The 27,772-nt window shown below is 44.4% G+C and overlaps 1 protein-coding gene across 21 annotated transcripts in view; it reads right to left on the minus strand.

Moving 5' to 3' along the window:
• LOC137434468 (ras-related protein Rab-5A) overlaps positions 1 to 27,772 on the minus strand; it is a 74,832-nt gene that overhangs the window by 29,216 nt on the left and 17,844 nt on the right. Inside the window, exons 1-6 of one of the 21 annotated variants that reach the window (XM_078785572.1) lie at positions 16,296 to 16,371; positions 15,941 to 15,997; positions 13,852 to 13,910; positions 7,583 to 7,859; positions 3,240 to 3,391; positions 2,013 to 2,135 (exon numbers count right to left, since the gene is read on the minus strand). In XM_078785572.1, the coding sequence (XP_078641698.1) occupies positions 2,013 to 2,135; positions 3,240 to 3,391; positions 7,583 to 7,748 (441 nt within the window). In that variant the 5' untranslated portion in view covers positions 7,749 to 7,859; positions 13,852 to 13,910; positions 15,941 to 15,997; positions 16,296 to 16,371. Of the gene's footprint in view, positions 1 to 2,012; positions 2,136 to 3,239; positions 3,392 to 7,582; positions 7,917 to 12,249; positions 12,288 to 13,851; positions 13,911 to 15,911; positions 15,998 to 16,117; positions 16,372 to 27,772 lie in introns of those variants that run through there. The other 20 variants (XM_078785564.1, XM_078785573.1, XM_078785574.1 and 17 more) reach the window with 20 other exon arrangements.

Consider the following 27,772-nt stretch of genomic DNA (forward strand, 5'->3'; position numbering starts at 1 on the left):
CACTCTTTCATTCCTCTTTTCTCCCGCCTGTGGAACAAACTCCCACACTCCCTTCAATCCCTCTCCTCCCTCCAGGTCTTTAAAACAGCTGTTCACCACCATCTCTTATCTTCCCCCATCCATAACCTTGATCTTTTCTACCCCCACTAATTCACCCCAGATTCACCTTGTTTGAAATTCCAACTTATTTCCTGGAAATCCTGGCAGTGTCCATATGTTTATAACTCTCCCACCCCCCCCCCCTTCACATGCCTCCCCCCCTTCACATGCCTCCCCCCTTCACATGCCTCCCCCCTTCACATGCCTCCCCCCCAAAGCCCTCTCCATCCCACAGATCTCTCGATGTCTCCATGTCTCTCGGTCCCTGCTCTCAAATGTGTTTGTGTCCTTCCCCCTCTCTCCCCATCTTGTCTACCGCTCCCGATGTTATTTGTTTTATGTGTCTGTTTGTCTTTCTGTGTGATTAATTTTCGCTCTTTCACGAGCCTCGAACTTGTATACAAAAAAAAATAAAAAAAATAAAAAAAAACCTGGACCCTTGCCACACAAACTTGTATTTCTGTCCCTGCCTACCCTTCACCATTCTCACACCACTTCCCTTCCATCTCGTCTCTTGCACACAACATATGTCCACTCTTCTTCTGACCAATACTTCCACCACTTCTCCTGATCTCCCTGTCATTGTCCCTACATTCCATGTCCCAAACCTCAGAAACCGATCTCCACTTCGGGCTGTACCCTGCCCACATGTAGTTGTAATTGTCATGGTTCTCTTTTTGAGGCAATGTTTTTTTTTTATGGCCGGATGCCCTTCCTGACGCCAACCCTCTTAGTCGCCTCTTACGACACGCAGGGATACGGCGTACCTATTCTTATCCAGGGTACACACTGGGAAACGTTTAAAACATGGAAATTCTGGGGGGTGGGGTGGGCGGCGTCAGCATCACGGCTGCGGTTTAAACATATTTAAATAAATATTTAAACAAAACCATGAAAACAATCTGGGAAAAGTCTCAAAGTGAGAACGTGGATTTGAGAAAGCAGGAGCAGAGGTGAAAGAACAAACGAGATATAGGGGGCGGGGCACAAGTCGAGACGAGGAGGCCGCACCAGACACCAGGCCGCACGAGGCGCACGGGGCGCGAACAAAGAAACGACTAATTACACACAAATTTGCAACAACTACAAAACCAAAACCAAATAGAAACACACAATAACACATACACAACAAAATACGCAGCGGAAATTTGACAAAGAAACGAACGGGAAGACACTCAAACTTTGATGCTGTGGAGAGATCGAAGCAAGTTCGTATACACAACGTTATTTTATATTTTAATGGTAGCAGCTACCTTACAAAATTTGGCAGCCATTTTGAAATTCAAGATGGCCAATATTCCCTTCCTTTGGGTTGCAGTTTTTCTTGATAGTGACATTAACATTACTTTGGCATAGCATGACAATACAATTCCATTACTAGATTCACTTATCGTGGGATTGCGTGTTTGTGCAACTGAAACATAGAAAACAAGTTCAAATGGCGGCCATTTTGAATTTCAAGATGGCTGATATTTCACATAGAATTTTTGTTGACTGGATAAAAGTGTTCTAGTGGATTTTCTGCACAAGGAATTATAGAAATGCCAGAAAAATGGTCAAAGTGCTTTATGTAAAAAGATATGTACAAAAGTCCAAAATATGGTGGCCATTTTGAAATTCAAAATGGCCGCCGAAGATGCCGTTGAAAAAAATGGAACCAACTCTCATCTTGTTGCCTGTGGTATTAGGATGCCAAAAAACCTTGGTTCCACTAGTATAGCAAATTTTGCATCCAAATTACATAACACCATGTACGATCTGCCCGAAAGTTCAAATGCAAACGTCCGACAAGCTAAATTCACCAATGCTTACATTTCAAAAAGGCCCTGTTTGTTCCCAATTGTGCATCAATTTGTGGTGTTACAGGATCCGTTCTAAGAGAAGGTTCACCATTACTTGCACTCGTCACCAACCTCGTACTCCACAATCCGTTGACTGGCCAGGTCTGCCTTGTTACCAGACAGTGCAATTACGATGTTGGGGTTTGCTTGTCTTTGCAGCTCCTTCACCCAATTCTTAGCTCGAACAAAAGAGTCCTGAAAGAAAAAATAATAAAAAGATAAAATAAAAACTAATGCAATTGGGTAGATTCATCATCATTGTGCATCAGATCTTAACGTTCCTTTCTCAAACACGGGCCAGTGATAAATGCCATGCCGGTGATGACAATTTATATGACTGGTGTTAGAAATGGACTTTGATCCCTCACATAAGGGTAAACAAACTACATCCATTGAGAGGACTCTTCCCTCTCCCCTTTTTTAAGATTTGAAGATTTTGAAGATTTTAATATTGAGAGGACTTTAATACTGCTCTCCCCTCTGGGCTGGTGCTCCTGCCTCACACCTAGCTCGGCTTCACGCGGTTGAAACCAAAGCTTTCAGAATCATTGGAATCTCCCGCAATGAAGCCGATTCTGAGGGCCTTTCACTCGCTCAGCACAGGCAGGTTGGTGGTCTTTCTGTCTTCTACCGACTCCTCTCCGGCCTTGCTCCCCCAGCTCTCTCTGTGCTCTGTCCCCCAAATATTCCTGCAGGACGCACAAGATCTGCCAGCAACCCTCTTCTGGTGAAACGACCAAAATCAAGACTCTCTGCTCACCTTCCCCCCTTCATTCCTCTTTTCTCCTGCCTCTGGAACAAACTCCCTCACTCTCTTCAATCCCTCTCCTCCACCCAGGTTTTTAAAACAGCTGTTCACCATCATCTCTTATTTTCCCCCATTCAAAACCTTGATCTTTCCTACTCCCGTTAAAACACACAAATCCGCCTCTTTCAATCCCCAACTTCTTTCCTGAAATTGCTAGTAGTGAAATTCCTAGCAGTGTTCATTTGCTTTCTACCGTGTACCCCTCCCTCCTCCCCCTTCCACAGATCTACCGACGTCCGCGTTCTCCACTGTTGTTGTGCTTGTGTGCTTCCCTCTCCCCCCCACCCCCCCCCCCCCCTTGTCTCCCGCTCCCTTCATTGTATGTTTCATGCGTCTGCGTATGTTTTCATGTTCAATGTGTTAGCTTAGTTCAATGTCAGTTCAGTTAGTTCAATGTCAGTTAGTTCAATGTCAATATTACACGAGCCTCGATTCTTTATACAAAAATAAAAAAAAGGGCAAGCAAATTGCTCGCAACCATATGACCTCACCTGATTTGTAATGTCATAGACTACGATTGCTGCCTGCGCGCCACGGTAATACATGGGTGCCAGGCTGTGATAACGTTCCTGACCCGCAGTGTCCCAGATCTCAAACTTCACCGTTGTGTCATCGAGGCACACCGTCTGCGTCAGGAAGGCAGCTGAAAGACAGACAGGAAGTGAGGCACAGGAGGTGACAACGGTAACAACCTGTTACAGTACATGCCAACCAGTCCTCTGCCCACTCAACTCCCTAATCATTGCCGTCAAAGGTATTATATAATTAATCTCCGATGGTCTTCATGGTTTGGTTCAATATCAATGACGAGACCGACTGACAGCTCGATCTGGTTTCAGGCAACTAGTGCTTCCACTCCGTACAGGAGCGGCAGGAATGGTCATATTATCCTCTCTGGGGTATATATAGATCACAGTAGATATACGGTCGGGTTACCTCAAGAACATTGAGGGTGTGTTCAGTTACCAAGTTTCTTGTAGCGTGCTCACCAAGTGGCTTAAGCATTCAAGCAAGCACTCCATTTGAAACATGTAATAAGAAACGGCTGGCTTGGCAAGCGCTAGCTAACGGCTTAGTAACTGAACACCACCCAGGTTTCTTCCCTTTCAGGTTTGTGTTATTTCAAGCAACGAAAAAACACTGCTCAATTTACATTCTGTAACCTATCTTATTATTGGTGGTGTATTAAATCCATTTATGTAATTAAAATGTTTTAATTGAAATGGGGGTTTTCCGTTTGCGGTCTCGTATCATGGTGTCATTCCTACCTTGTTTGGTTGTTTGTTTTTGAGCTTTCATCCCTCTCGGTTATTTTTTTTTAATGTTTTTTTTTTTTGAGGGGTTATAAATAAAAGTTAATAAAGAATGCAAAATACATGTATACATATCAGAGAGATAGTATACAGACATCAATGTGTATCACCCACTGGAGCAGCATTGTTTTTTGGAACTAGAGGATGGCTGCGCCCGGCTTCACAATCACGACCAGGAAATTTAGAGCTTCCCATCTGTTAGTGTCACGATTTGTATTTGCACGACTTATTTTGAAGATAATTATAAATATTTTATCATAATATTAGCGAATTTAATACGATTACTGTTTTTTTTTTTTTTTTGGCATGGATTCCATCCCTCTACGGTTTTACATGTTCTAAATAGTTGTTTTTGTTGACATTGGGAGGGTAGGGAATATCATGGTGAATGGTTCAATCATTTTTACCCCTCAAACTAGGCTTGGTTTATTTAAGTGCACATTTTTGGGGTTTTTTTAAATGATAAAATGTTTCATACATTTTGTTATGGGTTAAATGCATCTATGTTATTAAATTGGCTTATTATGTTAAAGGATTTTAAAGAATCTTACCCTTCCCAGCCCCCAATCCTGGTTTTGGTTCAGTCTCATATTTGGATTTCCACATTTGGATCTTGTGAGGAAATGTCGATGTACGATTATCGTTTCTTATTTTTATTTTTTGTTATGCATAATGCTTCGTCTTCGTCAGCAGAGGCATTATGTTTTCAGGTTGTCCGTCGGGCTCTGTCCGTGATAGCTTTTCGTTACCACGATAACTTGAGAACGGCTGAAGGGATCTTAGTCAAACTTGGTGCAGGTAAGTATAATGATGTAAACATGCACCGATTAAATTTTGGGGTCAAGAGGTCAAAGGTCAGTGGTCATGTCAGGTAAAAATGTGATTACTTGAGAACAGCTGAATGGATTTAAATCAAACTGGGTACAAGTATTATAATGATGTAATAATGTGGGCAGAGGCATCACGACATAGTACTTTAACGCTGTATTCTGGGTTCTTTCTAAGTCTTATCTAATCCAGAAAACACGAGAATAAAAGGTATCGCTTTTAAATAGTTTATATTCTCACCTGACATTATTTTCTCAGAACATCACTTTGTACACATTTTATGCAGTGGCCATTTTTTTTTTCCAGGTAATCCCTCTACATTGAGTTCTACTGTACTCCATTATAAAAAAGTTGAAGGTGTGATGAAAAGTTTTGCCTTTATAACCTTAGGACCACATCTCAATTCATTAAGTGCCAAGTTATTGGGATGCCTGCTTGATCACGCATCCTTGCAGTTTAAATTTATTGCACGAATGATGGCGAGGAGCATTTTCACGTTCATCGTACAATTTTTTTTTTTATCACGCACAGGTCTGCTATTTATTTTTCCCTTCCCCACTTGTGTATGTGACTAGCCTCGGTGACAAGATCACCGCATGCCTCCTTCCACATTCTTCCTGGTTCCTGTCTCTGCAGTAAAGTGTAATGTCATTTATTAATAGCTTTCAACCTTTTAGCATCATGTTGAAAAGAAATCATGTTTAAAAGTTAAAAATTTAAGTTAAAAATAAATGCGTTTCAGAAAACATGGCGAGCTCGACCGTAATGATTCGACAAACAATCCAAATCAAGGAGCACCTACAATCTCCTTCCACAAAAAATAGCAGGCTTTTCAGATTCAAAAATAATAAATTCTACCTTTTTGGTTCAAGTTATCAAGTGACCACTATATTCGTCGTGTGTGTGTGTGTGTGTGTGTGTGTGTGTGTGTGTGTGTGTGTGTGTGTGTGTGTGTGTGTGTGTGTGTGTGTGTGTGTGTGTGTGTGTGTGTGTGTGTGTGTGTGTGCAGCATAACTACCCGATGATATCATCCGATCTTGATGAAACTTGGGTGGGAGGTTGATATCATGATCTAGTTGTGTCCTGCATAGAGTGGGCGTATTGTGCCCATTGTCGGCGGAGCCACGCCCGAAAAAGATGTATTTTTAGGGGGTAATAGAGTTCAAGCTACATCTTCTCCGAGGGGTTTGGTAGAATCTGACAAGGGTTTCCATATTTGGTTAGGCCAATATCATGTCTCGCCCCATGGAGCTTGATTTTTCAAAAACAAACAAAAAAAAAAAACATTCCCACCGAATATTCGGTATTGTGTAGCTAACTAACCTCATTACTGATTATACATTATTTTCTATCTCATTTCAAGGTCAGTAACCTTCGTTTTGACATTTCTGGGCCTGGCCTGTCCGGGCCCGTTTCGGTTATAGTCCGTCCTTTGTCATTGAATACTGCTCGCTCGTGAACCATCGTCGTCTCCTGACTTGTTGTTTATATTACGCTTGTATTGACACCACGGAAAAAAAAAAAAAACAACAACAACAACAACAACAACAACCACATTTCACCACCATTTTCCCTTTTTTCAGGTTGTGATTGAATGATGGGCAATTCCTCCATACAGATCTATATCCACTGCGTCGGTTTTGGGCAACCCAAATATTGCTTGATATTTTCCAGCCATGTCCTTTTAAGATGTCCTCTCGGCTTTCTTCCTTCTGAAAATAACTTTATTTGCAGTTTCATCTTCTGACCCTCATTGCACATGACCATCCCAAACAAGTCTTCTCTTCCCAAGTTGTTCTTCTTCATTAACATTGATTTTTAAGCTCGGACTTCTTTCTGAGACAATCAATTCATCCTTCATATCATTCTCCTCTCTTCTTTACATTCTTCTCTTTACATCTTTGATCAATAGTGCCCAGGTTTTCCTTCCATAAATCAATGCTGGTCTGATACAGGTTTTATAAACTCTTAACTTTTACAGATAATGGAATGTTTATAGGTTTCCTGATAACACCTCATGGTCTGCACTTATTCCAGGCTGACTATTTTTGATCCAACAGCTACCTGTGTTCATCTGGACATCATCTTTCCATAATGAATACCTCTCCTACACGACTCTCCTCTTGTACACCATCAAACAAACACTCAATCCCATCTCTTTTCACAAAGCATTTAACTTCAGGGAAAAGAACCCCCTTTTTAAGTGCCAGGCAAATTCGTATTTGAGTGTTGAAACCACACTGTACAACCAATTTCATTTCCATTTGCAATGTGAACAAAACCCCCACGTCTGTTCCGGATGCGAGGAAACACCATGAAGATAGTTTTGAGCTTCTCTGTTTTGATCGAAATCTAAAAATATATATAAGAAAAATAAAAAATCTCAGCAAGCAAGTCGCAAACCTTCATTTTCTCTTCAATCAAATTAAATAAATGAATGAATAACTACGTAAAAACATATATGCACGTACGTCGTACACACAATCAAAATTGTCTACCAACACAACCCATTATATATAAACTACTATAAATTATGGGGGGAAGGGATGGAAGGGGAGAGATATTCATCACTTGCACATGCAATAACATTGAAAAACTCAGTATTTTCAAAATGGACAGGTACAAGAAAAGTTTGTATTCCTTTCTCAAAGGTATTATTGTTATCACAATAACAAAGAAAAAAAAATACTCACCGCCGATGGTGCTTTCTTGGAACTCGTGAAACTGACCCTTGACGAAGCGCAGTACAAGGCTGGACTTGCCCACTGCCGATTCGCCCAAGAGAACCAGCTTGAACTGACACATCTTGCTACCGACTGACTGCCCATTGGACCGACCTGGCGCACCGCGGTTTGCCATGTGGCAGCCTCAGGGGGCTGGCTGGAAAAGAAAATAAAAAAGTGGCCTGGCCTGGGAATGGGTTTCTCAGATGTGGAGTTGACAGTCGAGTCAAACGGAAGTGGAATGGATCTGAATGGAGGCAGGGAGAATTAATTGTACACGGAACGCTGTTGTATGCTGGTAGAACTGTGGGGGGGAAAAAACAAATAAAACAACAGAAACAGTTGCTAACAGTATTCCTAAGATGTATTTTAAAATTTCCCTCATAATTAACTTGCAGCCAAAGCACAACGTCTGAAACTAAGAGCTGCTGCCAAGAACCGTAGGCCATGGATGTGGTTGAATACGGAGCCAAGATAATTTGCACCGTTACAAGTTGTTTGCTTAGAACTAACGATTTACGAACGTGTTAGCAAAATAGGAGTCGTGCTCCAAGAGAGGGATGGGAAAAAAAAAAAATTAAACATGGCTATTGGAGGGCGAAGAAAGTTTTCATCTAAGAAAAAAAATGTTTTTTAACTATCCAGGATAAAACTACACCGAGTATTTAAATTTCAGTATCAAAACCTTAAATGAGTACCTGCTGCCCTCCTACTTGAATGCATTCCAACAACCACTTCCCCTTCTAAACCCCTACCCAGGCAATCCAACACCATGTTTTCTAATTTAAAGTTTTCTTAACTTCTACAGTTACAATTCTGTTGAAAATTTGTCACGTTTCGTATTATGGAAGAAAATAAATAAATGCTTAAAGCCCCGTGTGCCAGTCTTAAAAAAAAAAAAAAACCTTGTTTAGTCAACAAATTGAAGTACCGGATACTTAGCAAGCAAGGAGTCACACGTATGCAGAGTACGGACCAGCATCCATTGTTTATAAAGGGGAAGTGAAAATTTAAGGGCGACATGTCATCGGCATCGGCAAGAGCTCACATGATTCGCAAGGCTCAGTTGGCTATCAGCAAACTAACACTCGGATCAAATCCTCGTAGCTTTAAAGTTAATGGAACCAAACCTCCACGTACTTGCATCATCACCAGTGCCCTCACTTACGTCATGATGAAACAAATTCCATTCCGTTCACATTGTAGACCAGTTTAATTTTCCAAGGAGAAAAATTACCCTTTATGATGTAACAAGTATGATTATTCGATCAGAGATTTGGCACTAATGAAAGAGTTCCACGGACAAGGAATATGCCGATTGGTTTGCCGACACATTTGAAGCGAAAGGTTCAGGGTGGGATTTCGGAGTCCAGCCAAGGTAATGGGCCATAATGGAAAATTCTTTTCTTTAGTATCCATACGTGAATGCCAGCAGATATCTCTTCCACTCGGCGGCCAAATATCTCTTCCAAAAATCGTTGATGAATCACGTTCCCCTCAGAGCATATGGATCAGGAATTGAACCCAGACAACAGAGCTCAAAGGTGAGCAAGGTTGCTTCTGAGATATCCTCTCAACCGAAGACCGTGATCGGAAGGTTTCCTTCCAATAAAGCACTGCTACAGGATCATATGGGTAGAACTGAGTTTTACCAAACATCCAAAAAGTCAGCAATATTCTTGTCCTTTTATCTTCTCCCATTGGTTCATCTTCACCAACATTGATGGGTCACTCTTGCTTTCAGAGCGCTCCATAGTCAAGCCATTTTTGCACTGTATGCTACGTCTTCAAAGATCCCCGTTACACACCTTTTCAGATTACTGTACTGTACGTCAAAAAAGTCGCAATGTCGAATTTCCGTGCAAAAAACTTTTTTTTGTGTGAATATAAATTTGAATAGGACGCTTTTGAAAAATCCACCCATCGGGAAAAGAAATTGCAACGCAATACAAACTAGAACGGCACTCAGTAGAGAGCATACCTCCGCCAGGTGAACAGTTTACGTTTTGTACCCCACCGATAGGTCGTATCTGGATAATTTGCACCTTAACCAGAATCTAATCAGCTTGTTCTCGTCACACCAATTCATGCAACTGGTTTTGTCACAACTAGTCCAAAACTTTTTGCGACATCCTGCTATGTATTGTTTTTCAGCCTGGCATTGGCTTAGCGGTTAGGGTGCCTGCTTGGGATCCGAGGATCCTGGGTTCGAATCCCGGTCGATCGCTGAATTAACGCCAGGGGGGTTGACTCAGCCTGTCATCCTTCCGAGGTCGGCAAATTGAGTACCAGCTTGCTGGGATGAATGATCACGGTGTGTACCCCGATTCAGAATAGGCACACCGTATCCCTGCGCATCGTAAGAGGCGACCAAGGGTTGGCGTCAGGAAGGGCATCCGGCCATAAAAACATTGCCTCAAACAGGGAACCATGATCGTCATGGGGTCCGCAAGGCTAACCCCCGCTCTAGCGGGGAAAAATGGCCTTAAAACGATCATTCATTCATTCATTCTGCTATGTATTGTTTTTGGCTCTATCTCTCAATGATGAAGAATCACTTAAATTCTTTTATCTAGATCCAGATCTTCACCAAAATCTAATTATTTCGTCCTCGTCACACACGCTCTCTCTGCCAAATATCGTCTGAATCTGTCCACAACATTTTGAGATATCTTGTTCACAGACAGCCAGGGGTGAAAACATAACGTCCATCCACCTTCGGTGGCAGAGGTAATAAACACAATCACCCATTTCATGAAACATACCCTTTTAAAAAGCGCTCATACGCTTTTAAAAAACAAAGGAAAACTTAAAAACTTTGAATTCCCTTTGGATTTCTACAATTACAATTTGGATTTATGCTGATTGAGGAAAACCTTCAAAGGCAGGCATAAAGATAGTCATGATGTACAATGCTACTTAAAAGAACGTCGGTGCTGCCAGTGGGGCAAAGGGTATTGCTGGGTATTTTTGCTGTTGCCTTCCATCAGTCAGGGCAGAAATTTGTAATTTGTTCAGGGTGCCGGCAATAACTCGTCGACTCTTTGCCAAGGACATCGTGGGATCTTCAACATCTAACCAAAGTGAGCAGATGGCATGATGCCTCACCCTGTCTGAAAAACAGCAGGATGATAGCTCATAACTGGACTGTGATTTGAACCAGACAGCTCAGAACTGAGTGTGCATACCTTTAGGCCATCCTGCCAACCTAAAAAGTCTAAAGCAATCAATGCAATCGACGATTTAAATGGAACAGCGTTTCAAAAATCATTCTAAAGTGCCTCACCAAAAACAAATAAATAAGTAGCTTTCAACACAAACCCATGACCCAAACCCACAACCAAGTATGACCTCAGTTCCAGGATAGTACCAATCATGTGCACACAAAACAATGCTCCAATCTCAACCTAAACCCCCCACGCAGTACTTACTTTTCATGGAAGCAATAATGAAACAAATACACAATTTAAACAACATGCCGATGTTATGAACAATCCCAAAAAGCAGTTATATACACACGATTAAATAGCGAGGTCATAATATTGGATTACATGCCCCCAATGCACCCAACCTACACAACAAAGCTAAATTTGACCAACACTGTGCTATATTTTTGCTACAATAAAGAATCCAAGTGTAGCGGCAAACCCTGCCAAATTGAAATGCAACTAGTCTATAAGCTAACAGCGGTACAACATACATTTTTAATAAGTAGGTTGGAAAGGGGCGACTATTTCACAAAATATTATCCGGGAAACGGGTGTACAAAATACTCGTCAAAAAACAAAAATAAAAGAAAAACGAAACAAGAAAAACTAGAACAGCATTTGGTAGTGCACACAACTCCACCAGGCTGAACAGTTGACGTTTTGTATTCCACTGATAGGCCTGATCTGGACTTGGACCAGAACCAAAATATAATCGGCTTGTTCTCGTCGCCTAACCAACTCATCCAACAACTTGTCATATTCCATCCGCAAGTTTGATACATCGTACCATATATAGATTTTGGCCCTCACTCAATGGTGAAGAATCACTTAAGAATAAAAAATAAAAATAAAAACCACCTATCCAGATCCATATTCAAATCTTCACCAAATTATTTTTAAAAATTGTCCTTGTGACACACCCAACCAGTCCAACAAGTTTCGTCCGAATCTGTCCACAACGTTTTAAGATATTGTGCTAAATATCGTGTGCGGCGCTGGAGGTGGATCCGGATATCCTGTTCACAGAAACAACAGGGGTGAGCAGTAACAACCACCGAAGTTTTTTTGCATACATAGTCGAGGTTCGTGGAAGAGCAGTACAGTGAATAGATTGGGATGTAACAGACAACAGGATGCAAAACAAACATGCATGGAGAAGGAAACTCGAAGGATGGACATCTGAAAATTTGGAAGGAGGAAGGATGTGAGCGTGCAGGTGGGGAGAGGGGGGCAAGGGAGGTTAACAAAGGTACAAAATATCATGGTTTTGGATTGAGCACAATCTGAAATGATGGTGAAGAGCTGTGTTGAAAACCTGGAGGGAAGAATGACATTGAAAGGATTGTGGAGGTTTATTCCACAGGTGGTAAAAAAAATAGGAACCAATGAGTGGAGGTGAGCAATGATCCTGGATTTAGGTAGTTTCACCGGTTTTTGATGGTGCATCATGTGTGTCCTGCAGAAAACTGAGGGGGAGGGGGAGTTGTGGGAGGTGGAAAGAGCAGAGGGTGCAAGACCATGAAGGTGGTATTAGAAGACAGAGACCACCGATCTGTCTGCGATGGCAAAGTGATAGGAACATAGACTCAGCTTCTCAGCTCAAATATGAAATAGGCGAGGCCTAGAAATGAACGAAACCCATTATAATTCCCCTTTTGAACCCTCTATAATTACAGATGGTGGGTTAGTAAGGTTCTTCTTCATTTTGACAAACGGACAGACAGCCAGATATTGAAGCAGCTTCACTGCTTAAAACAAATCTCACTCCTCTCTGTGCATGCACAATCAGGACAGATTCAGAGGCAAGGTAATTTTAAACTACAGGTTTGTTTTCCGTTCAGTGTTCAAAATATAACTCAGTTGAAATCAAGTCGTTCCTTGATCATAAACCGACGTTTGGGGACAAGAAAGACAGACAGAAAACAAATTGCTTAACCGTAGTTTTTGCTTTGTGTGCGCATGGTAACAACACCCGGGTTTACATGATCGAGAGTATACCAAATAAAAAGTATCCCTTCCTCTATCTTCCCAACGTATCTGCTGGAAAAACAACTTTCCCAGAAAAAGGCAAAACAGCCAAAGCCAAGTCTTCTTAGAAAGCAATAAAGAGCTTAAGAAGTTTAAGGACTAGCATTGTGTCGATCATAACATTGTGCTTGACAAAAGTCACCAGTTTGAGTTTAAAGATTGTGAAAACCTCTACTTTAGTGCTTTACCACTCGCCCTTCCCATCAACCCTACCTTAACCATCCTCTCCCACTTCCCCAACATAAAATGTGGCACACTGTGATCTGAACTGAAAATTACCAGGAAACAGTCAGCAAACCAAAACAGACTGAACAAACAAAAAAAACAAAAAACTCAAAGGGCTTAAACACATTAACAAAATAAAAACTCATTCATTTCAAGATAAGTCAGACAACATACAGTTTTGAAGTGTGGGGAGAGGGGGTTGTGCAGGGGAAGTGGGGCAGCATTGTGGTTGAATTGGCCTTTTTCAGATTTCAAATGTACACCATCAAATCAAGTTTGTACGTTATCAACCTTGGCTGTATAGGATTTTAAACTTTGTCTTTGGCACGGATATTCAAAAATACTCTGAAACTTGCCAGACAGAAATGCATCACCTACATATTAAGTATGCAAAATAGCTGACTTATTCACTGCCTTCCCCCAACACCACATCATCATACATCTCCTTTAATCCACCTCTTCATATAAACTCCCCAATCTTGTCAATCCATCTCTTCTCCAAATAAACTGTCCCAATCTCCTGTCAATCCACCTCTTCATATAAACTCCCCAATCTTGTCAATCCATCTCTTCATATAAACTCCCATTTCAATTCCCACTCCCAAGTCTCTCGCCCACCCTACCCTTCTTTCCACAAATTAGTCAGGAAAAAAAAAAAAAAAAAACTGATAGCTGCCACACATCCGTTATCTCACATCAGCAAACACAAGAAGACAAAGGTTGTCCAACCTAGTATTTCTGATAAAGTCTCAAAATGGAAAACAAAAACTCAAATACTTTGTCTTCCAACCTCGAGTGTCCAAAGCTCACGGAGGAAGTTCTTTATTGTCGTACACCTGAAAGACATTATTAGGAAACGGAAATGTAAATAAACATGAACATAAAGCACATCAATAAAGCACCGAATCCAACATGAAGAAAATGCACCATTTGACTACGAATTAAAGTTCACAAATAATTTCTGCGGAGGCAGCCACACGTTTGGTTCAAAAAGATAAATGGGGGCATCCCGAGAACGTTTCACAGCCAAAAGCAGACAAGACAAAATGTTGACCAATTTGGAAGCGGAAAAAGAGGAAATCCACCAATTGGCAGAAATCTGGCACGTTAGATATACCAGACTCGGCTAGAAACCGAGAACATGATCTGGAATAGGTACAACTTACCAAGTTGGAAACATTTAGGTGCTCGTCATGGAAAGACCTCAGCCTTTAAACACTTGTTCAAAATCAAAACACAGCGGCTGCCATTTTACAAATCGCATCGGATAAACATGGAGATTCAAAAGGCAATAAACCAACAATAAATAAACAAACACTATAAAGCTTCCTTAGAGAGACCATTGTAGTTTAGCAAACAAGAAAAGTAATTAAAAACAACAAGGAATACTGAAGGCAGAATAGAAAGGAAGAGGAGGAAAAAAAAAGGAGAAGCTAAACAGTCATTGCAGAATAAGTATTCATAAGGAATTCACAACAGGATGACTGGTTCAAGACCAGCAAAAGTGGATGTGCACAATTTCGGGAGAAACGTCACAAGAACCATCGAGGTTACCTCTCCTGTTAAACGAGAAAAACGTCACAATTTCACAATACGCTCTGCACAGTGGAAGCCTACATGTCCATCATCCAATAGGATGAACAACCTCGTCACAGCACACAAGGACAGACTGGTGAAGACGGAGCAAATCAAAAGAGTCAATGAGCTCGTACGGGACAACACGGAATGGACGGATCAACGTGCCAAGACCACCGTGATCTCATTATTTGGTTTGGAGTGTCCGCCCTTCATGAACAATCGAGCCAGCCATCACTCGTGGCAGCAAATACTCTTATCGACTTTATCATTGCTAGAATCCATCAATTGTTCTGTTCACCGTCACGAGACCTCACACAAATTCAATTCAAGGGTTGCTGTCAGATTTCGCTAAATGCAGAGAAAACTAGAACGGCACTCAGTAGAGAGCACACCTCCACCTGCTTGGCCATATCACTCAATGGTGAAGAATCACTTTTAAAATTATATTTTCCGGATCCGGATCTTCACCAAAATTGAATCGATTCTTCCTTTTCACACACACAACCTGTCCAACAAGTTTCGTCCAAATACACCCTAACTTTTTGAGATATCCGGCTATGTGTCGTTGTTAGCGCAATCTCAGAATGGTGAAGAATCACTTTTAAAATTATATTTTCCGGATCCGGATCTTCACTAATTGAATCGATACTTCCTCGTCACACACACAACCTGTCCAACAAGTTTCGTCCAAATACACCCTAACTTTTTGAGATATCCGGCTATGTGTCGTTGTTAGCGCAATCTCCCAATGGTGAAGAATCACTTGGGGGGGGGGGGGGGGGGGGCAAGGGAAAATAATAAAATAATAATAATAAAAAAATAACATCCGAATCCATATTCAGATCTTCACCAAAATTGAATCGAATCGTCCTTGTCAGACACCCAAACGGTCCACCAAGTTTCGCCCAAATCTGTCCATAACCTTTTGAAAGATCCTGCTATGTATCGTTTTTGGCCCTATCTCCCAATGGTGAAGAATCACTTAAAAATTCTTGTAGCCGAATCCGAATCCGGATCGTCACCAAAATGTAATAATTTCGACCTTGTCACATGCACTACCTGTCCGCCAAAATTCGGCCGAATCCGTCAACAACCTTTTTGATAGATCTTGTTCACAAACGGACAGACAGACAGTGGTGAAAACACATTATATTACCTCCATCCACCTTTGGGTGTTGGAGGTAAATACTACACGTTTGTCCATGTTTGTTAGAAATCCATCGATTGTCCTGTCCACCGGCAAGATATCTCACACAGACCTTCAAGGGTTGCTGTCAGATCACTTTACCTTCAGGACAAACTACTGCATGTTGTCCGAGTTTGTTATAAGCAGAGCCTTTTCATCCTGCAAGCAAAGCATGATGAACTGTAGAGTAGTTTCCATTAAACATCGGATAAATACCCTTTAACGTCAAAGCAAACGCCATCAGACATTATATTAGACAAACAATCACAATGTCCTCACTCTATGCGTTTATGGGCTAAAGGGAAGCAGGAATCTAATTAACGACAGAGTACGTGGTGAACGACACGATATTCACGGTTAATCACGAACGAAACGAGATCCTTCATCACAGATCGACAATGGCAAAGCGAAAAAGACAAAAGACATAAAAGACACGGTCAGATAGACACAAACCCACCCCTATTGCCTGTCGCGATACTCTGGGCCCTCAATCCCCCTCATGCCAATGACGTCAATAAAACACATACCGGAAACGAATCTTCTTCACATACGGATATTACAATTTATGGTTGCTCAAGCTTTTTTACCATATACATGTATTTAAGTGAGGAATAGTGTAGTTTATTATAAAATCGGCGATAAACTATAAATATATATGCGAAATTAAAAAAATTACTTTACGTCGATCTGACCACCCAGCCGCAGCCAATGACGACGAAGTAAATACCATTCCCACCACTTCTGTCACGGCTCAAATTAATTAAGACATTACAAAATTAAATAACTTAAGCATCCTAAGCCACGCAGCGGTGTATATAATTCATTGGCATTCAATAAATCCCGAAAGTTGAATAGGTCTTTGAATAGCGTTGATTTGGACGTGTTGGGAGCCTCGGACAGGCAGCCATGTTTGATCCAACGCAGATTCGATTTGTCGAGTTCAGTCAATTGGCCCAAGTTGAGCCATTTTCGATCCAAAGTAGATTACTTCACACGGCTTGGGTTGGACGCGATGCGACAAGGAGCCTTTGTCAAAATTTGAGCTTTTACTTTGCGGCAGCCCTGAATTGAAATAAAATACGAGCTGGAATGGTAGTCACGGAAAAATGTACGAAGTATCTGTTAATCGATAAACGTAATGACATCACTTACGCTCATGTTGGACTTTTACGTTGAAACACTTTCAAAACTTCACTGATTTAGCTTCAACTTGACTCGTTTAAAGGGCGGGCACGCCATTCACACACGGTGCCAATCATCCACATGATGTGCCAATCATTCACACGACGTGCCAATCATCCACACAATGTGTCCACATGATGTGCCAATCACCCACACAATGTGTCAATCATCCACACGATGTGACAATCATTCACCCGATGTGCCAATCGTCCACATGATGTGCCAATCGTTCACAGTTTCAATAATCCACACAATATGTCAATCATCCACACGATGTGTCAATAATCCTCACAATATGTCAATCATCCACACGATGTGTCATTCAGCCACACAATGTGCCAATCATCTGCATGGTGTAAATCGTTCACACGATGTGCCAATCACCCACATGATGTGCCAATCATAAACATGACGTCATTCATCCACACGATGTGCCAATCATAAACACGACATGCCATTCATCCACAGGATGTGCCAATCATCCACCCGATGTGCCAATCATCCACATGATGTGCCAATCATCCACACGACATGCCATTCAACCACACGATGTGCCAATCATCCACACAATGTGCCAATCATCCACACAATATGTCAATCATCCACAGGATGTGTCAATCATCCACACAATATGTCAATCATCCACGCGATGTGCCAATCATTCGCACGATGCGTCAATCATACACACAATGTGCCAATCATTAACATGACATGTCATTCATCCACACGATGTGCCAATCATAAACACGCATGCAATACATCCACAGGATGTACCAATCGTCCACAGGATGTGCCAATCATATTGCTACGGTTTTGAGATGTGTACAGTGAGCTCAATAAAGGTTAAAGGTTGCCCCCCATAGATATCCACACAAGCAACATGTAGCCTCATTTGTAGTATAGTTATGTCTTAGTATATGTGAGAGTAGGCCCTTTCCAGTGTTAATTCTGCGTTGTGTAAAGACAGGAGAATAGGCCACACTTCTGCAAACCATTCTACCTCTACAGGTGGAATCCATTTTGCTGCCCTTTGCTTGCTCACTAGTCGAGTTAACACGAGATAGGCCTAAAAAGGTGGGGGCGGCGTTGAGATCGGAGCGGCAGAGGCGATGACGGTAAGAATGAGCCGCCAATCAGAGCTCAGAGGTGGCGGCGTCAGAGGGTGTGGTGAGAAGAGTCTGGTGAGTTCCAGAAGGTTTGCGGGGCGTGCCTATATAACCCAATGCGCAAAGCCCTCAACAGGACTTGCCGGGGGAAGGACTTGTAGAGGGGAGGACTTGCAGAGAGGGAGGGACTTGTAGAGGAGAGGGAGAGGACTGGCTGCGTGAGAGGACTTGCATCACTCGCAATGTACCGCTTGATGAACTTGACTATCGATAGGAACGTGTGCGCTAACCAACACCAAGGGTTGAGGAAGAAGAGTTGGTTACTAGATATACACGGGCGCAGCCAGGCACGGTTATAACGAACTTGCGCATTCCAGCCAAGAGAGTGAACGAGGTTGGGTAACCGCCCCTTTTCCATAAAAGCCGTCCGCCTTTGCCGTAAAATCCCTCCCTGCCGTTCACCCCAATATATCGCCTTTGCTCAAGCGACGCGCTGCGTGGCCCTGTCCTCGCCTACCTCCATCTTCGCGGACGTGCCGGGGACCGTGGAGAGCCGGACGAGAACCATCCTTGGATGCGCAGGGGAACACCTGCCCATCTGCAATACTCCGTGTGTGTGTGTGAGACGGGCCCGTTTTCTTTGGGATAATTAAGCCTGTATAAGGATTTCTCTGTGTCTCTTCGTCCTGAACTGTATATATGTGTGATAATCATTAAATCAATCTGTTCTTCCTTTCTTATGAATTCGATCGTTCCCGTGATTTCTCCATTGACTAAGCGTGGCACGAATAAGATCGCTCCAATCGGGTTCCATTAGTTATAACTGCGCGGATCACGTGTACACAAACCGCTCGACATATTCCAACCTCACGTGGTTCGTGCGAGGCTTGTTTCCTCGCTTCCAGGGCAGCGCGAGTACTTAAGTACGAGCGAGAATTTGGTCCCGAAACCCTATTTTGCGCTGTCCGGAAGGGACATAATAGGTCTTGGTTAACGCCAGGCCAGTAAAGACAAGGGGATTAATCCCCCCTTGATAAGGGGAGAAGGCCAGCGACAGAACTATAACAATTGGTAGTAAGGAGTTGGGATTTGGAACCTGGGACAAAAAAATTTAGACAAAATTTTGGACACCAATTGTACATATTGGCCATAACAATTGGTGTCAGGAGTGGGATAGGACCCAAAGTGCGCTTAACGCACTGAAATTACGAGCGGCCGAAATTTAGTTTTAAAATACAAAAATGAAATTCGTGCCATGGCTAGCCAAAGCGATCGAATGCCGGTGGGGGAAGAAGAGGAGATAGATGAGGAGTTAGAATCGATGACCCAGGACCCCCGGGAAGAATTGGGAGAAGAGGAGGACATTGATGAGGGGCCGGCAGTAGGGGTAGAAAATGGCGGCGCCTCGCACGATGCAGCGGAAGCCGAGCCCGCGGCGCCAAAGAATGTGGACCTATTTATGGCACAAATATGGGCCTATATGATAAGGTCGGATCATAAAATGGATGCAATGAGTGGGCAAATGGCTAATCAAATGAGGGAAATGGGTAATAAATCCACCCAGGAGATGAAAGATGGGTTATTGGGGCTGGAAAACAACATGGGTGGCCAATTGAAGGAAATGGGTGACTAATTGAAAGAAATGGGGGACAAATCCACCCGGGAATTGGAAGAGGTGAAAAAGGGGCTGAATACAAAAATGGACACCCAAGGGGAGTTAATAAAAGAAATGGGGGAGGACATGAGGCGCAGGTCGAGCGGGAAGTCGCGGGGGTACGCCACGAGGTAACGCGGTGTGAGGAACGCGGGGAGAGCGGGGTAGAGCAGAGTGCAGCTAAGTTTACCGAGGGAGTAGAAATCGCGACTTGGGGTGTGGAAAAGCCGACGGCCGTCAAATTGGATAAAGAAATGTCGGGAGCGCCGGGGAAGGTCGAATTGGAAGATGAAATTTTATTGGCGCCGGCAGTCGTCGAGGACAAAGAAATGTGTATAGTTGAAATTGGGGCCGAAGAGATGGCAGAGATAGAGTCAGAGGATATAGCATCGAGGGAAAAAATGGAATGTACACAAAGTTGGGATTTGCATTGTGATGTCATGATTTGCCTAACAAAAATGAAGGTTTGCAGGTGCTGCAGCGAAAGAAGGTCCTTAAGGAGAGCAGGAGTGTGCATGGCGGGAAAAGATTTTTGGCGCGCTTGGGATCCAGATGAAACCCGGGCGCTCGTGGAAGGTCCGTGGTGCGATGTGTTAGGGCGACTGGCGCGCGTGTGCGAGCGAAGTGTGCACCGGAGCGCGAGAGTATGTGGGAAGAGTGCGTCGAAGATGAGTGTGAAACAGAGTGTGTGATGGCCGAGGAGAGTGAGGGAGAATGCACACCAGAGCTTGTTGTAGAGAGTGTGCAGCAGTGCACACCAGAGCGTATGATTGGGTGTGCAACAGGATAGTGCACACCCGTGGGTAAGTATGCGCTGATTGGGTGTGTACCAGAAGAGTGCACACCCGTGGTTGTTACTGAGTGTGTAACAAAAGAGGGTACGCGAGGGTGTGCGATGGCCGAGTGTGTAACTGAGTGTGCGAACGGTGTGAGTGCACCGGGGTGGTGTGCACCTGAGTGTGTAAGGGAAGAGAATGCACGGGAGAGTGCTGTAATAGAATGCATGGAGTGCATGAGAGGCACTGGAGCGCCGCGTTGTGCGAGTGAGGAACGGGTTGCGTGGGGTGAGAACGCGGCCTGAGCATCGACGCAGACCGGGGCAGCGTTTAGCGCGACGTATAGCCGACGCGAGCCTTCGGTGCGTGGTGTGCTTTGTGTGCTGCGGGGATCGGCGGGGATCGTTGCCGCGTCGGCGTGCATGATTCGTGCCGGGCCCCGCCCTGTATGGTCGGTGCCGCGCCTTGGCGGGAAAGGCGATCGACACTGTTCAAGGGGGGGTAGGAGAGGTCGGAGCCGTGCCCCCTGGCGGGCGCGGTGCTCCGATCGTGGGCGGTTGGGCCGGTAGAGGGGATGTAGTTAGTTTAGGTGGATGATAATGACGAGGGGTGTGCTTAGTGTAAGGGAAGACGGGAAAGCACGAGTTTAGGGGAAGTAGCTAGTTAGATGATGCTGTGTGTGTGAGGATGGTATTGAGCTTGAGCAAATGAGGAATTGGTTGGGAATAACCAGAAGTGGTGTTTTGAGGACAAATGGAGTTGTGTTGAAGTGAATTGACTTGCATGGTGTGAAAGTGGGGAACAGGTGTGTGAGCACAAGAGGTGTGCAAGAGAACTTGGTGTGCATGAGAATATTTGGTGTGGAATGCTTGGTGGGGGATAGAGGGTGTGGAATGCATGGTGCGAAGGAGTGAATGGGGGGAGATGGACCCCTTCACGAATACCCGGGGTGGGTAGTTTAATGCCAGGTAGAGGGCTTAGGTAAATTGTTTGGATATTGACACCTGTGGTGCAGGAAGTAGCAGTGAAGTGCTTGGTTGGGTGCATGAGTCTGTGGAATGGCTGGGCGTGTGGGCTATGTTGGTGCATATGGTTATTGGAGCACTCCGCCACTGGTAGGTTGTCGGCCAGGTGAGGCTGCATGTAGGCTCTGGGAGCCAGTTATGAGTAGTGTTCAGTGGGGCCCGAGGATCCAGGAGAAGGACCCGGGTAGCCCAATGCCAGAGAGGGCATCAGGGGGTGAGAGAGCCAGGAGGGGCCTTCCCAATTTAGGTAGTCGCAAGGAGCAAGGTAAGCTCGGTTGGCGACTTCAGTGGCGGAGGTGCGCAGGTAGGTAGACCTGCTAGTGGAGCCACACGACCCGGCCCCGAAATTGTGCAAAGGCACAGTAGGAAAAATTGGGGAGTGAGACCCAAATTTGGAAGGCACCAGGTGGTCAATGGGAATCAGGTTTTTAGAACCACATAGTTTAAAGAGGCCAATTGGCAGGGCATGACCCCGGGTAGTTTAAATGAGTTAATGTCAACTAGTGTAGCTAGGATGGGGAAAGCCTTTTGCGCCATCCACATTCATTCACCAAGGTGAAAAGCTCCGCACCCGCACCAAGTGAACGATTTGCGAAGTGAGACGCATCATGACGTGAACGTGACATTGTGTGTTGGTTCCATCTCTTCCTTCTTGGGAGGGATTGGACGACGAATTCGGTTTCGAGGGGGATATGGGAGACAGAACGTAGTGACGAATTTGTAAATACAGGGAAGGGCCAGGGTAGTGTAAGCTGACGTTGGGGGGCACGGACGGTTAGGGACGAGCTTGCTCTGCTCGCTCTCCAGCGCCCCCCATGCTGCATTACCTTGTGTTGATGTGTACCTTTGCACCCTTTCTGCTTTGCTGACTGTGCTTTGTCTCTCCTCCCCACCCATGGACCCACTTTGGAGGAGTTGTGCAGCAACAGCGAATGGTGCAGCTGCACCTTGCTATACCTGTGCAGCACCCCTGCTGCACATTGCTACATCTGTGCAGGTGAACGGCGCGGCACTTTGCTGACGTTTCCTTATCCTTGATTATAACTTTGCTGCACATGTACAGCATTTGCTGCCACAGACACTTTGCTGCACCTCATCACATCACACATGGACCACACGTTTTGTGGCTTTGCACCTTGCTGCAAACTTACCTTGCATCTTCGGACCACTAGTTTTGAGTGGCATCAATGTCACGCAGTTGGACCACATAAGGTTGGCCCTGCTTGGCCAGGAATTAAATAAAAACGAACACGGGTTTTTGTACATTTTATGCTTGGTGTGCCAGGAAAGAAGAACTTTAAGTTTTTATTGCACACAGAAGATGCGACATGCAGGAAGCAAGAAGATGCAGGAAGACAGAAGATGCCAACCACCAGCAGCAAACGTGAACTTTTTGATGAATGTGTTTTGTGTATTGGTGCTATGATGTGCTTCTTCTCCCCTCCAATCTTCTTTCCACGAAGAACAGGTCCTGGGTTATAGAAATGTAAATAATTAGGTTTTGTGGTTGTAAATAAGATGCTACCCAACGGCTTCATGTTTAGTTTGAACTTAATTCCGCAATTCGGTTAGTTGTGGGTACGAGTCTGTTAGTTAGTTACACAACGCAGTAGGTGGGACATATCTAGTGTTGTAAAACTGTCACATACACGGGTTAGAGTAAATGTTAGGGGGAACCACATCTAAGTGTCACACATAATTAAAAGCTTGTCCCAAGTCTTTCTCAAAACCGGTCGTTCCCACTTGGGTAGGTTCGACTCGGGGACGAGTCTGACGAGGGAGGGGGGCAGTGCTACAGTTTTGAGATGTGTACAGTGAGCTCAATAAAGGTGAAAGGTTGCCCCCCATAGATAGTCACACAAGCAACATGTAGCCTCATTTGTAGTATAGTTATGTCTTAGTATATGTGAGTAGGCCCCTTCCAGTGTTAATTCTGCGTTGTGTAAAGACAGGAGAATAGGCCCCACTTCTGCAAACCATTCTACCTCTACAGGCGGAATCCATTTTGCTGCCCTTTGCTTGCTCACTATTCGAGTTAATACGAGGTAGGCCTAAAGAGGTGGGGGCGGCGTACAGGTCGGAGCGGCAGAGGCGATGACGGTAAGAATGAGCCGCCAATCAGAGCTCAGAGGTGGCGGCGTCAGAGGGTGTGGTGAGAAGAGTCTGGTGAGTTCCAGAAGGTTTGCGGGGCAGGCCGATATAACCCGATGCGCAAAGCCCTCAACAGGACTTGCCAGGGGAAGGACTTGCAGAGGGGAGGACTTGCAGAGAGGTAGGGACTTGTAGAGGAGAGGGAGAGGACTGGCTGCGTGAGAGGACTTGCATCACTCGCACTGTACTGCTTGATGAACTTGACTATCGATAAGAACGCGTGCGCTAACCAACACCAAGGGTTGAGGAAGAAGAGTTGGTTACTAGACATATGCGGACGCAGCCAGGCGCGGTTATTACGAACTTGCGCATTCCAGCCAAGAGAGTGAACAAGGTTGCGTAACCGCCCCTTTGCTGTAAAAGCCGTCCCGCCTTTGCCGTAAAAGCCCCCCCTGCCGTTCGCCCCGATATATCGCCTTTGCTCAAGCGACGCGCTGCGTGGCCCTGTCCTCGCCTACCTCCATCTTCGCAGACGTGCCGGGGACCGTGGAGAGCCGGACGAGAATCATCCTTGGACGCGCTGGGGAACACCTGCCCATCTGCAATACCCCGTGTGTGTGTGTGAGACGGGCCCGTTGTCTTTGGGATAATTAAGCCTGTATAAGGATTTCTCTGTGTCTCTTCGTCCCGAACTGTATATACGTGTGATAATCATTAAATCAATCTGTTCTTCCTTTCTTCTGAATTCGATCGTTCCCGTGCTTTCTCCATTGACTAAGCGTGGCACGAATAAGATCGCTCCAATCAGGTTCCATTAGTTATAACTGCGCGGATCACGTGTACACAAACCGTTCGGCGTATTCCAACCTCACGTGGTTCGTGCGGGGCTTGTTTCCTCGCTTCTAGGGCAGCGCGAGTACTTAGGTACGAGCGAGAATTTGGTCCCGAAACCCTATTTTGCGCTGTCCGGAAGGGACGTAATAGGTCTCGGTTCGCGTCAGGCCAGTAAAGACAAGGGGATTAATCCCCCCTTGATAAGGGGAGAAGGCCGGCGACAGAACTATAACAATATACACAGCATGCCAATCAGTAGTTGATATGTGATGGGTATGTCTTCTACTTCGTTTTGTATTGCAAGATTTCATTCATAAGAATATATTTATTTATCTTCATGTCATGATTCATATAAATAATTCATCGGTGTGCAGTATGTGGCTGCTGGTTGCATCATTTTCAGGGTCACCTGTTAATTTTTAAGGAATAGCTCGGCAGTGCGAACTGTTTCACCAAGAATGACGTTGACTGATTGTGGATCTGACTGTCTCACTCAACCCAGATTGCCTTTCACACAGGTAGTTTTCCATCTATTTTCCGCTTCTTTTACAATCTTTGTGAGCCATTTTAGGTAGCAGTCCTTCCTTATCTTGCACGCATGATATACTCGTATATTATGGAGCCCTGAATGTCACCACTTCGAGGGGTTTCTGTGCATGCACACCGAGCAACGGATTACATTATTTCAAAAAACCCACGTATTGTGTCCATCCAGAGATCAACCAGAAAACTTCACCCTGCAAATCTCAAGGCTGACCTCTCCAACCAGTCTCCGTCCTCCAAGTCATGGTGGCACATTGTCAAGTCAGTCTGTTGTATGCTCCCCCTCCATGCACTCCCTCACCTCATCTCAATGGCATCCCACCCTCTTTATCCCCAGTTTACCCCCTCATACACCTCACTTACTGGACTTTACGTGCTTTTCATCAGAAAAAGTAGAGAAAGTTATGTCCAGCCTTGAACATAATCTCTTATGTTGGTTCATATGTTGGATCATAACCTCTCCTTGGCCGACCATCCGACTATATAAAACTAAAGTTAATAGAACACCTATAACATTATTGAGAAAAATGACATATGACTTTTTTGGAAAAAGTAAGTAAGAAGAAGAATCTCTAAGTTCACCACCTCTGAGAGCATGAGTGGCAAATTTTATTGGTCAAGACAGTTTTCTTTTATTGGTTGATTTTATTTGGTTGATTGGCAAATTTTATTGGTTGAGAGATTTTGCCAAAATATTGCTCAACTGAAGGATTTTGGAAGTGTAAATAAGGTGATTCGTATTGTAGTGTTCAAATATATAATTCAATTGAAATAAAGTAAGAGTTTGAATCCTTTGAGTACGGATGACGTCCAATGCCGCAACCCGCGAAAAAGTTTTGTGTATGGATGACGTTACTACACGTCATCGACTATACCTATAAATAGATCGTCAGTATGTGGATGCATTCCCGTACAAAAATGCCAAATTAATCCCGTACCGGGGGTATTTTTATCAAAAAAAATCCCGTACTCAAAGGGTTAAAGGCTGTAGAAAAAAAACAACAAAGGCTGTAGAATCATTGAATCGGAAGTTCACTGCCGTTGATGCACCCACTTTTACACAACCTTATTTAACATGTTAAACTAGTTCTTCATGCCTGGTGTTTATGCCCTTTATGACATCACTAAAAACAGTATGTTTCCTGTTTGGGATGATTTTCTATTTTGTTTGGCTGCCAGAAAGGCAGACAGACAGATAGACAAGTATTTGTTAGCTCTCGGAACGTGACGCCATATAATTTACCAAATTCAGAACCAAAGCATAGTACCGCTAAATTGCAAATTTGTGTTCCGATGTGTATTTTGAGCTAGGATTCTGATAGCGATTTCACCGTCATGAGCAACTCTGAAGGTTCTCAGTATGTTGAAACCGATCAGTGGGATTTTGAAGAAACTATTGGAGCCAAAATTATTGATGGAAACGCTTTCAGAGGAATTGTGGAACCATATCGTTTCAAGCCATATGCGAGCGATTCAGATGAAAATGGTGTCAATGAAAAGGGAAAGGGAGGTTGTTGGAGATGGGGTGAGGGGTGTGGCGGGGTAGAGAGGGGGGAAAGTAGAGAGAGAGAGAGGAGGGGAAGGAGGGAGAGAGGGAACAGCAGAGGGAGGAGAGCGAGGAGGGTGGGGGAGTGAGGAGGGGTGGGGGAGCGAGGATGGTGGTGGAGCGAGGAGGGTGGGTAGTGAGGAGGGTGGGGAGCAAGGTGGGTGGAGGAGTGAGGAGGGGTGGGGGAGCGAGGATGGTGGTGTAGTGAGGCGGGTGGTGTAGTGGGGAGGGTGGGGAGCAAGGAGGGTGGAGGAGTGAGGAGGGGTGGGGGAGCAAGGATGGTGGGGTAGTGAGGAGGATGGGGTAGTGAGGAGGAGAGGGGGTAGGAGGGAATGGGGAGGAAAAGGGGGATGTTCTGGACTTGCGCTTGGAGGGGAACTTGAGGGAGATAGAGGGCAGAGGTTCCCGATTTGCATTTGGTAGTGAGATTTCTGGGGAAGAGGGGGGGGGGGGGAGGATGGTGATTTGCATTTACTGGGAGAACTTGAAGGGAAGAGGGGAGGGGGGGATGGTCCCATCTGCTCGCATTAGTACAGGATTGAACAAGATGGGGTATGTTAAAACAGCACGCTCAAATGGCTCATACTAAACACTGCCTGGAGACACTCGGACACTGCCCGTATATGTCCATGGTGGGGGTGAGGGAGGGGGAGGTGAGAGTAGGTGAGGGGAAAGGAAGGCAGCATGAGGGGAGGGGAAGGCAGTGTGAGGGGATGGGAAGGGAAGGCAGTGTGATGGGAGAAGGAAGGCAGCATGAGAGGAGGGGTAGGGAAGGCAGTGTGAGGGTAGGGGAGGTGTGGGTAGGATGAGTGGAGGGGAAAGTTTAACGTCCATCTGAAGGACGGCTCACACATTGATGAATCAATCACCCTACCTGTGAAACATAGGGATGACAGTCGGAGTTTATAGCTGGGTCGGGATTTGATCTCAGGCTAGACAGCTTACAAACATTGGTTGATAAGGAATGGCTTGCTTTTATGGCATTATTTCACAAGGCCTTATATATGCCACATGATCAGACATAACAGAGGTGAACGAAGGAGCCTTTATCTTATGTAATCTGTAATACTATATATAGATTTTCCGCTCTCTTTTAAAAACCTCAGTACTTTGGTTATATACTTTAATTAGTCCGTGAGAGGCTATTGTGGAAAATCACATCATATAACACATAAAA

The sequence above is a fragment of the Myxine glutinosa genome, chromosome 10 (genome assembly GCF_964187855.1).
Source record: "Myxine glutinosa chromosome 10, kmMyxGlut1.1, whole genome shotgun sequence".
Classification (NCBI taxonomy): Eukaryota; Metazoa; Chordata; class Myxini; order Myxiniformes; family Myxinidae; genus Myxine; species Myxine glutinosa.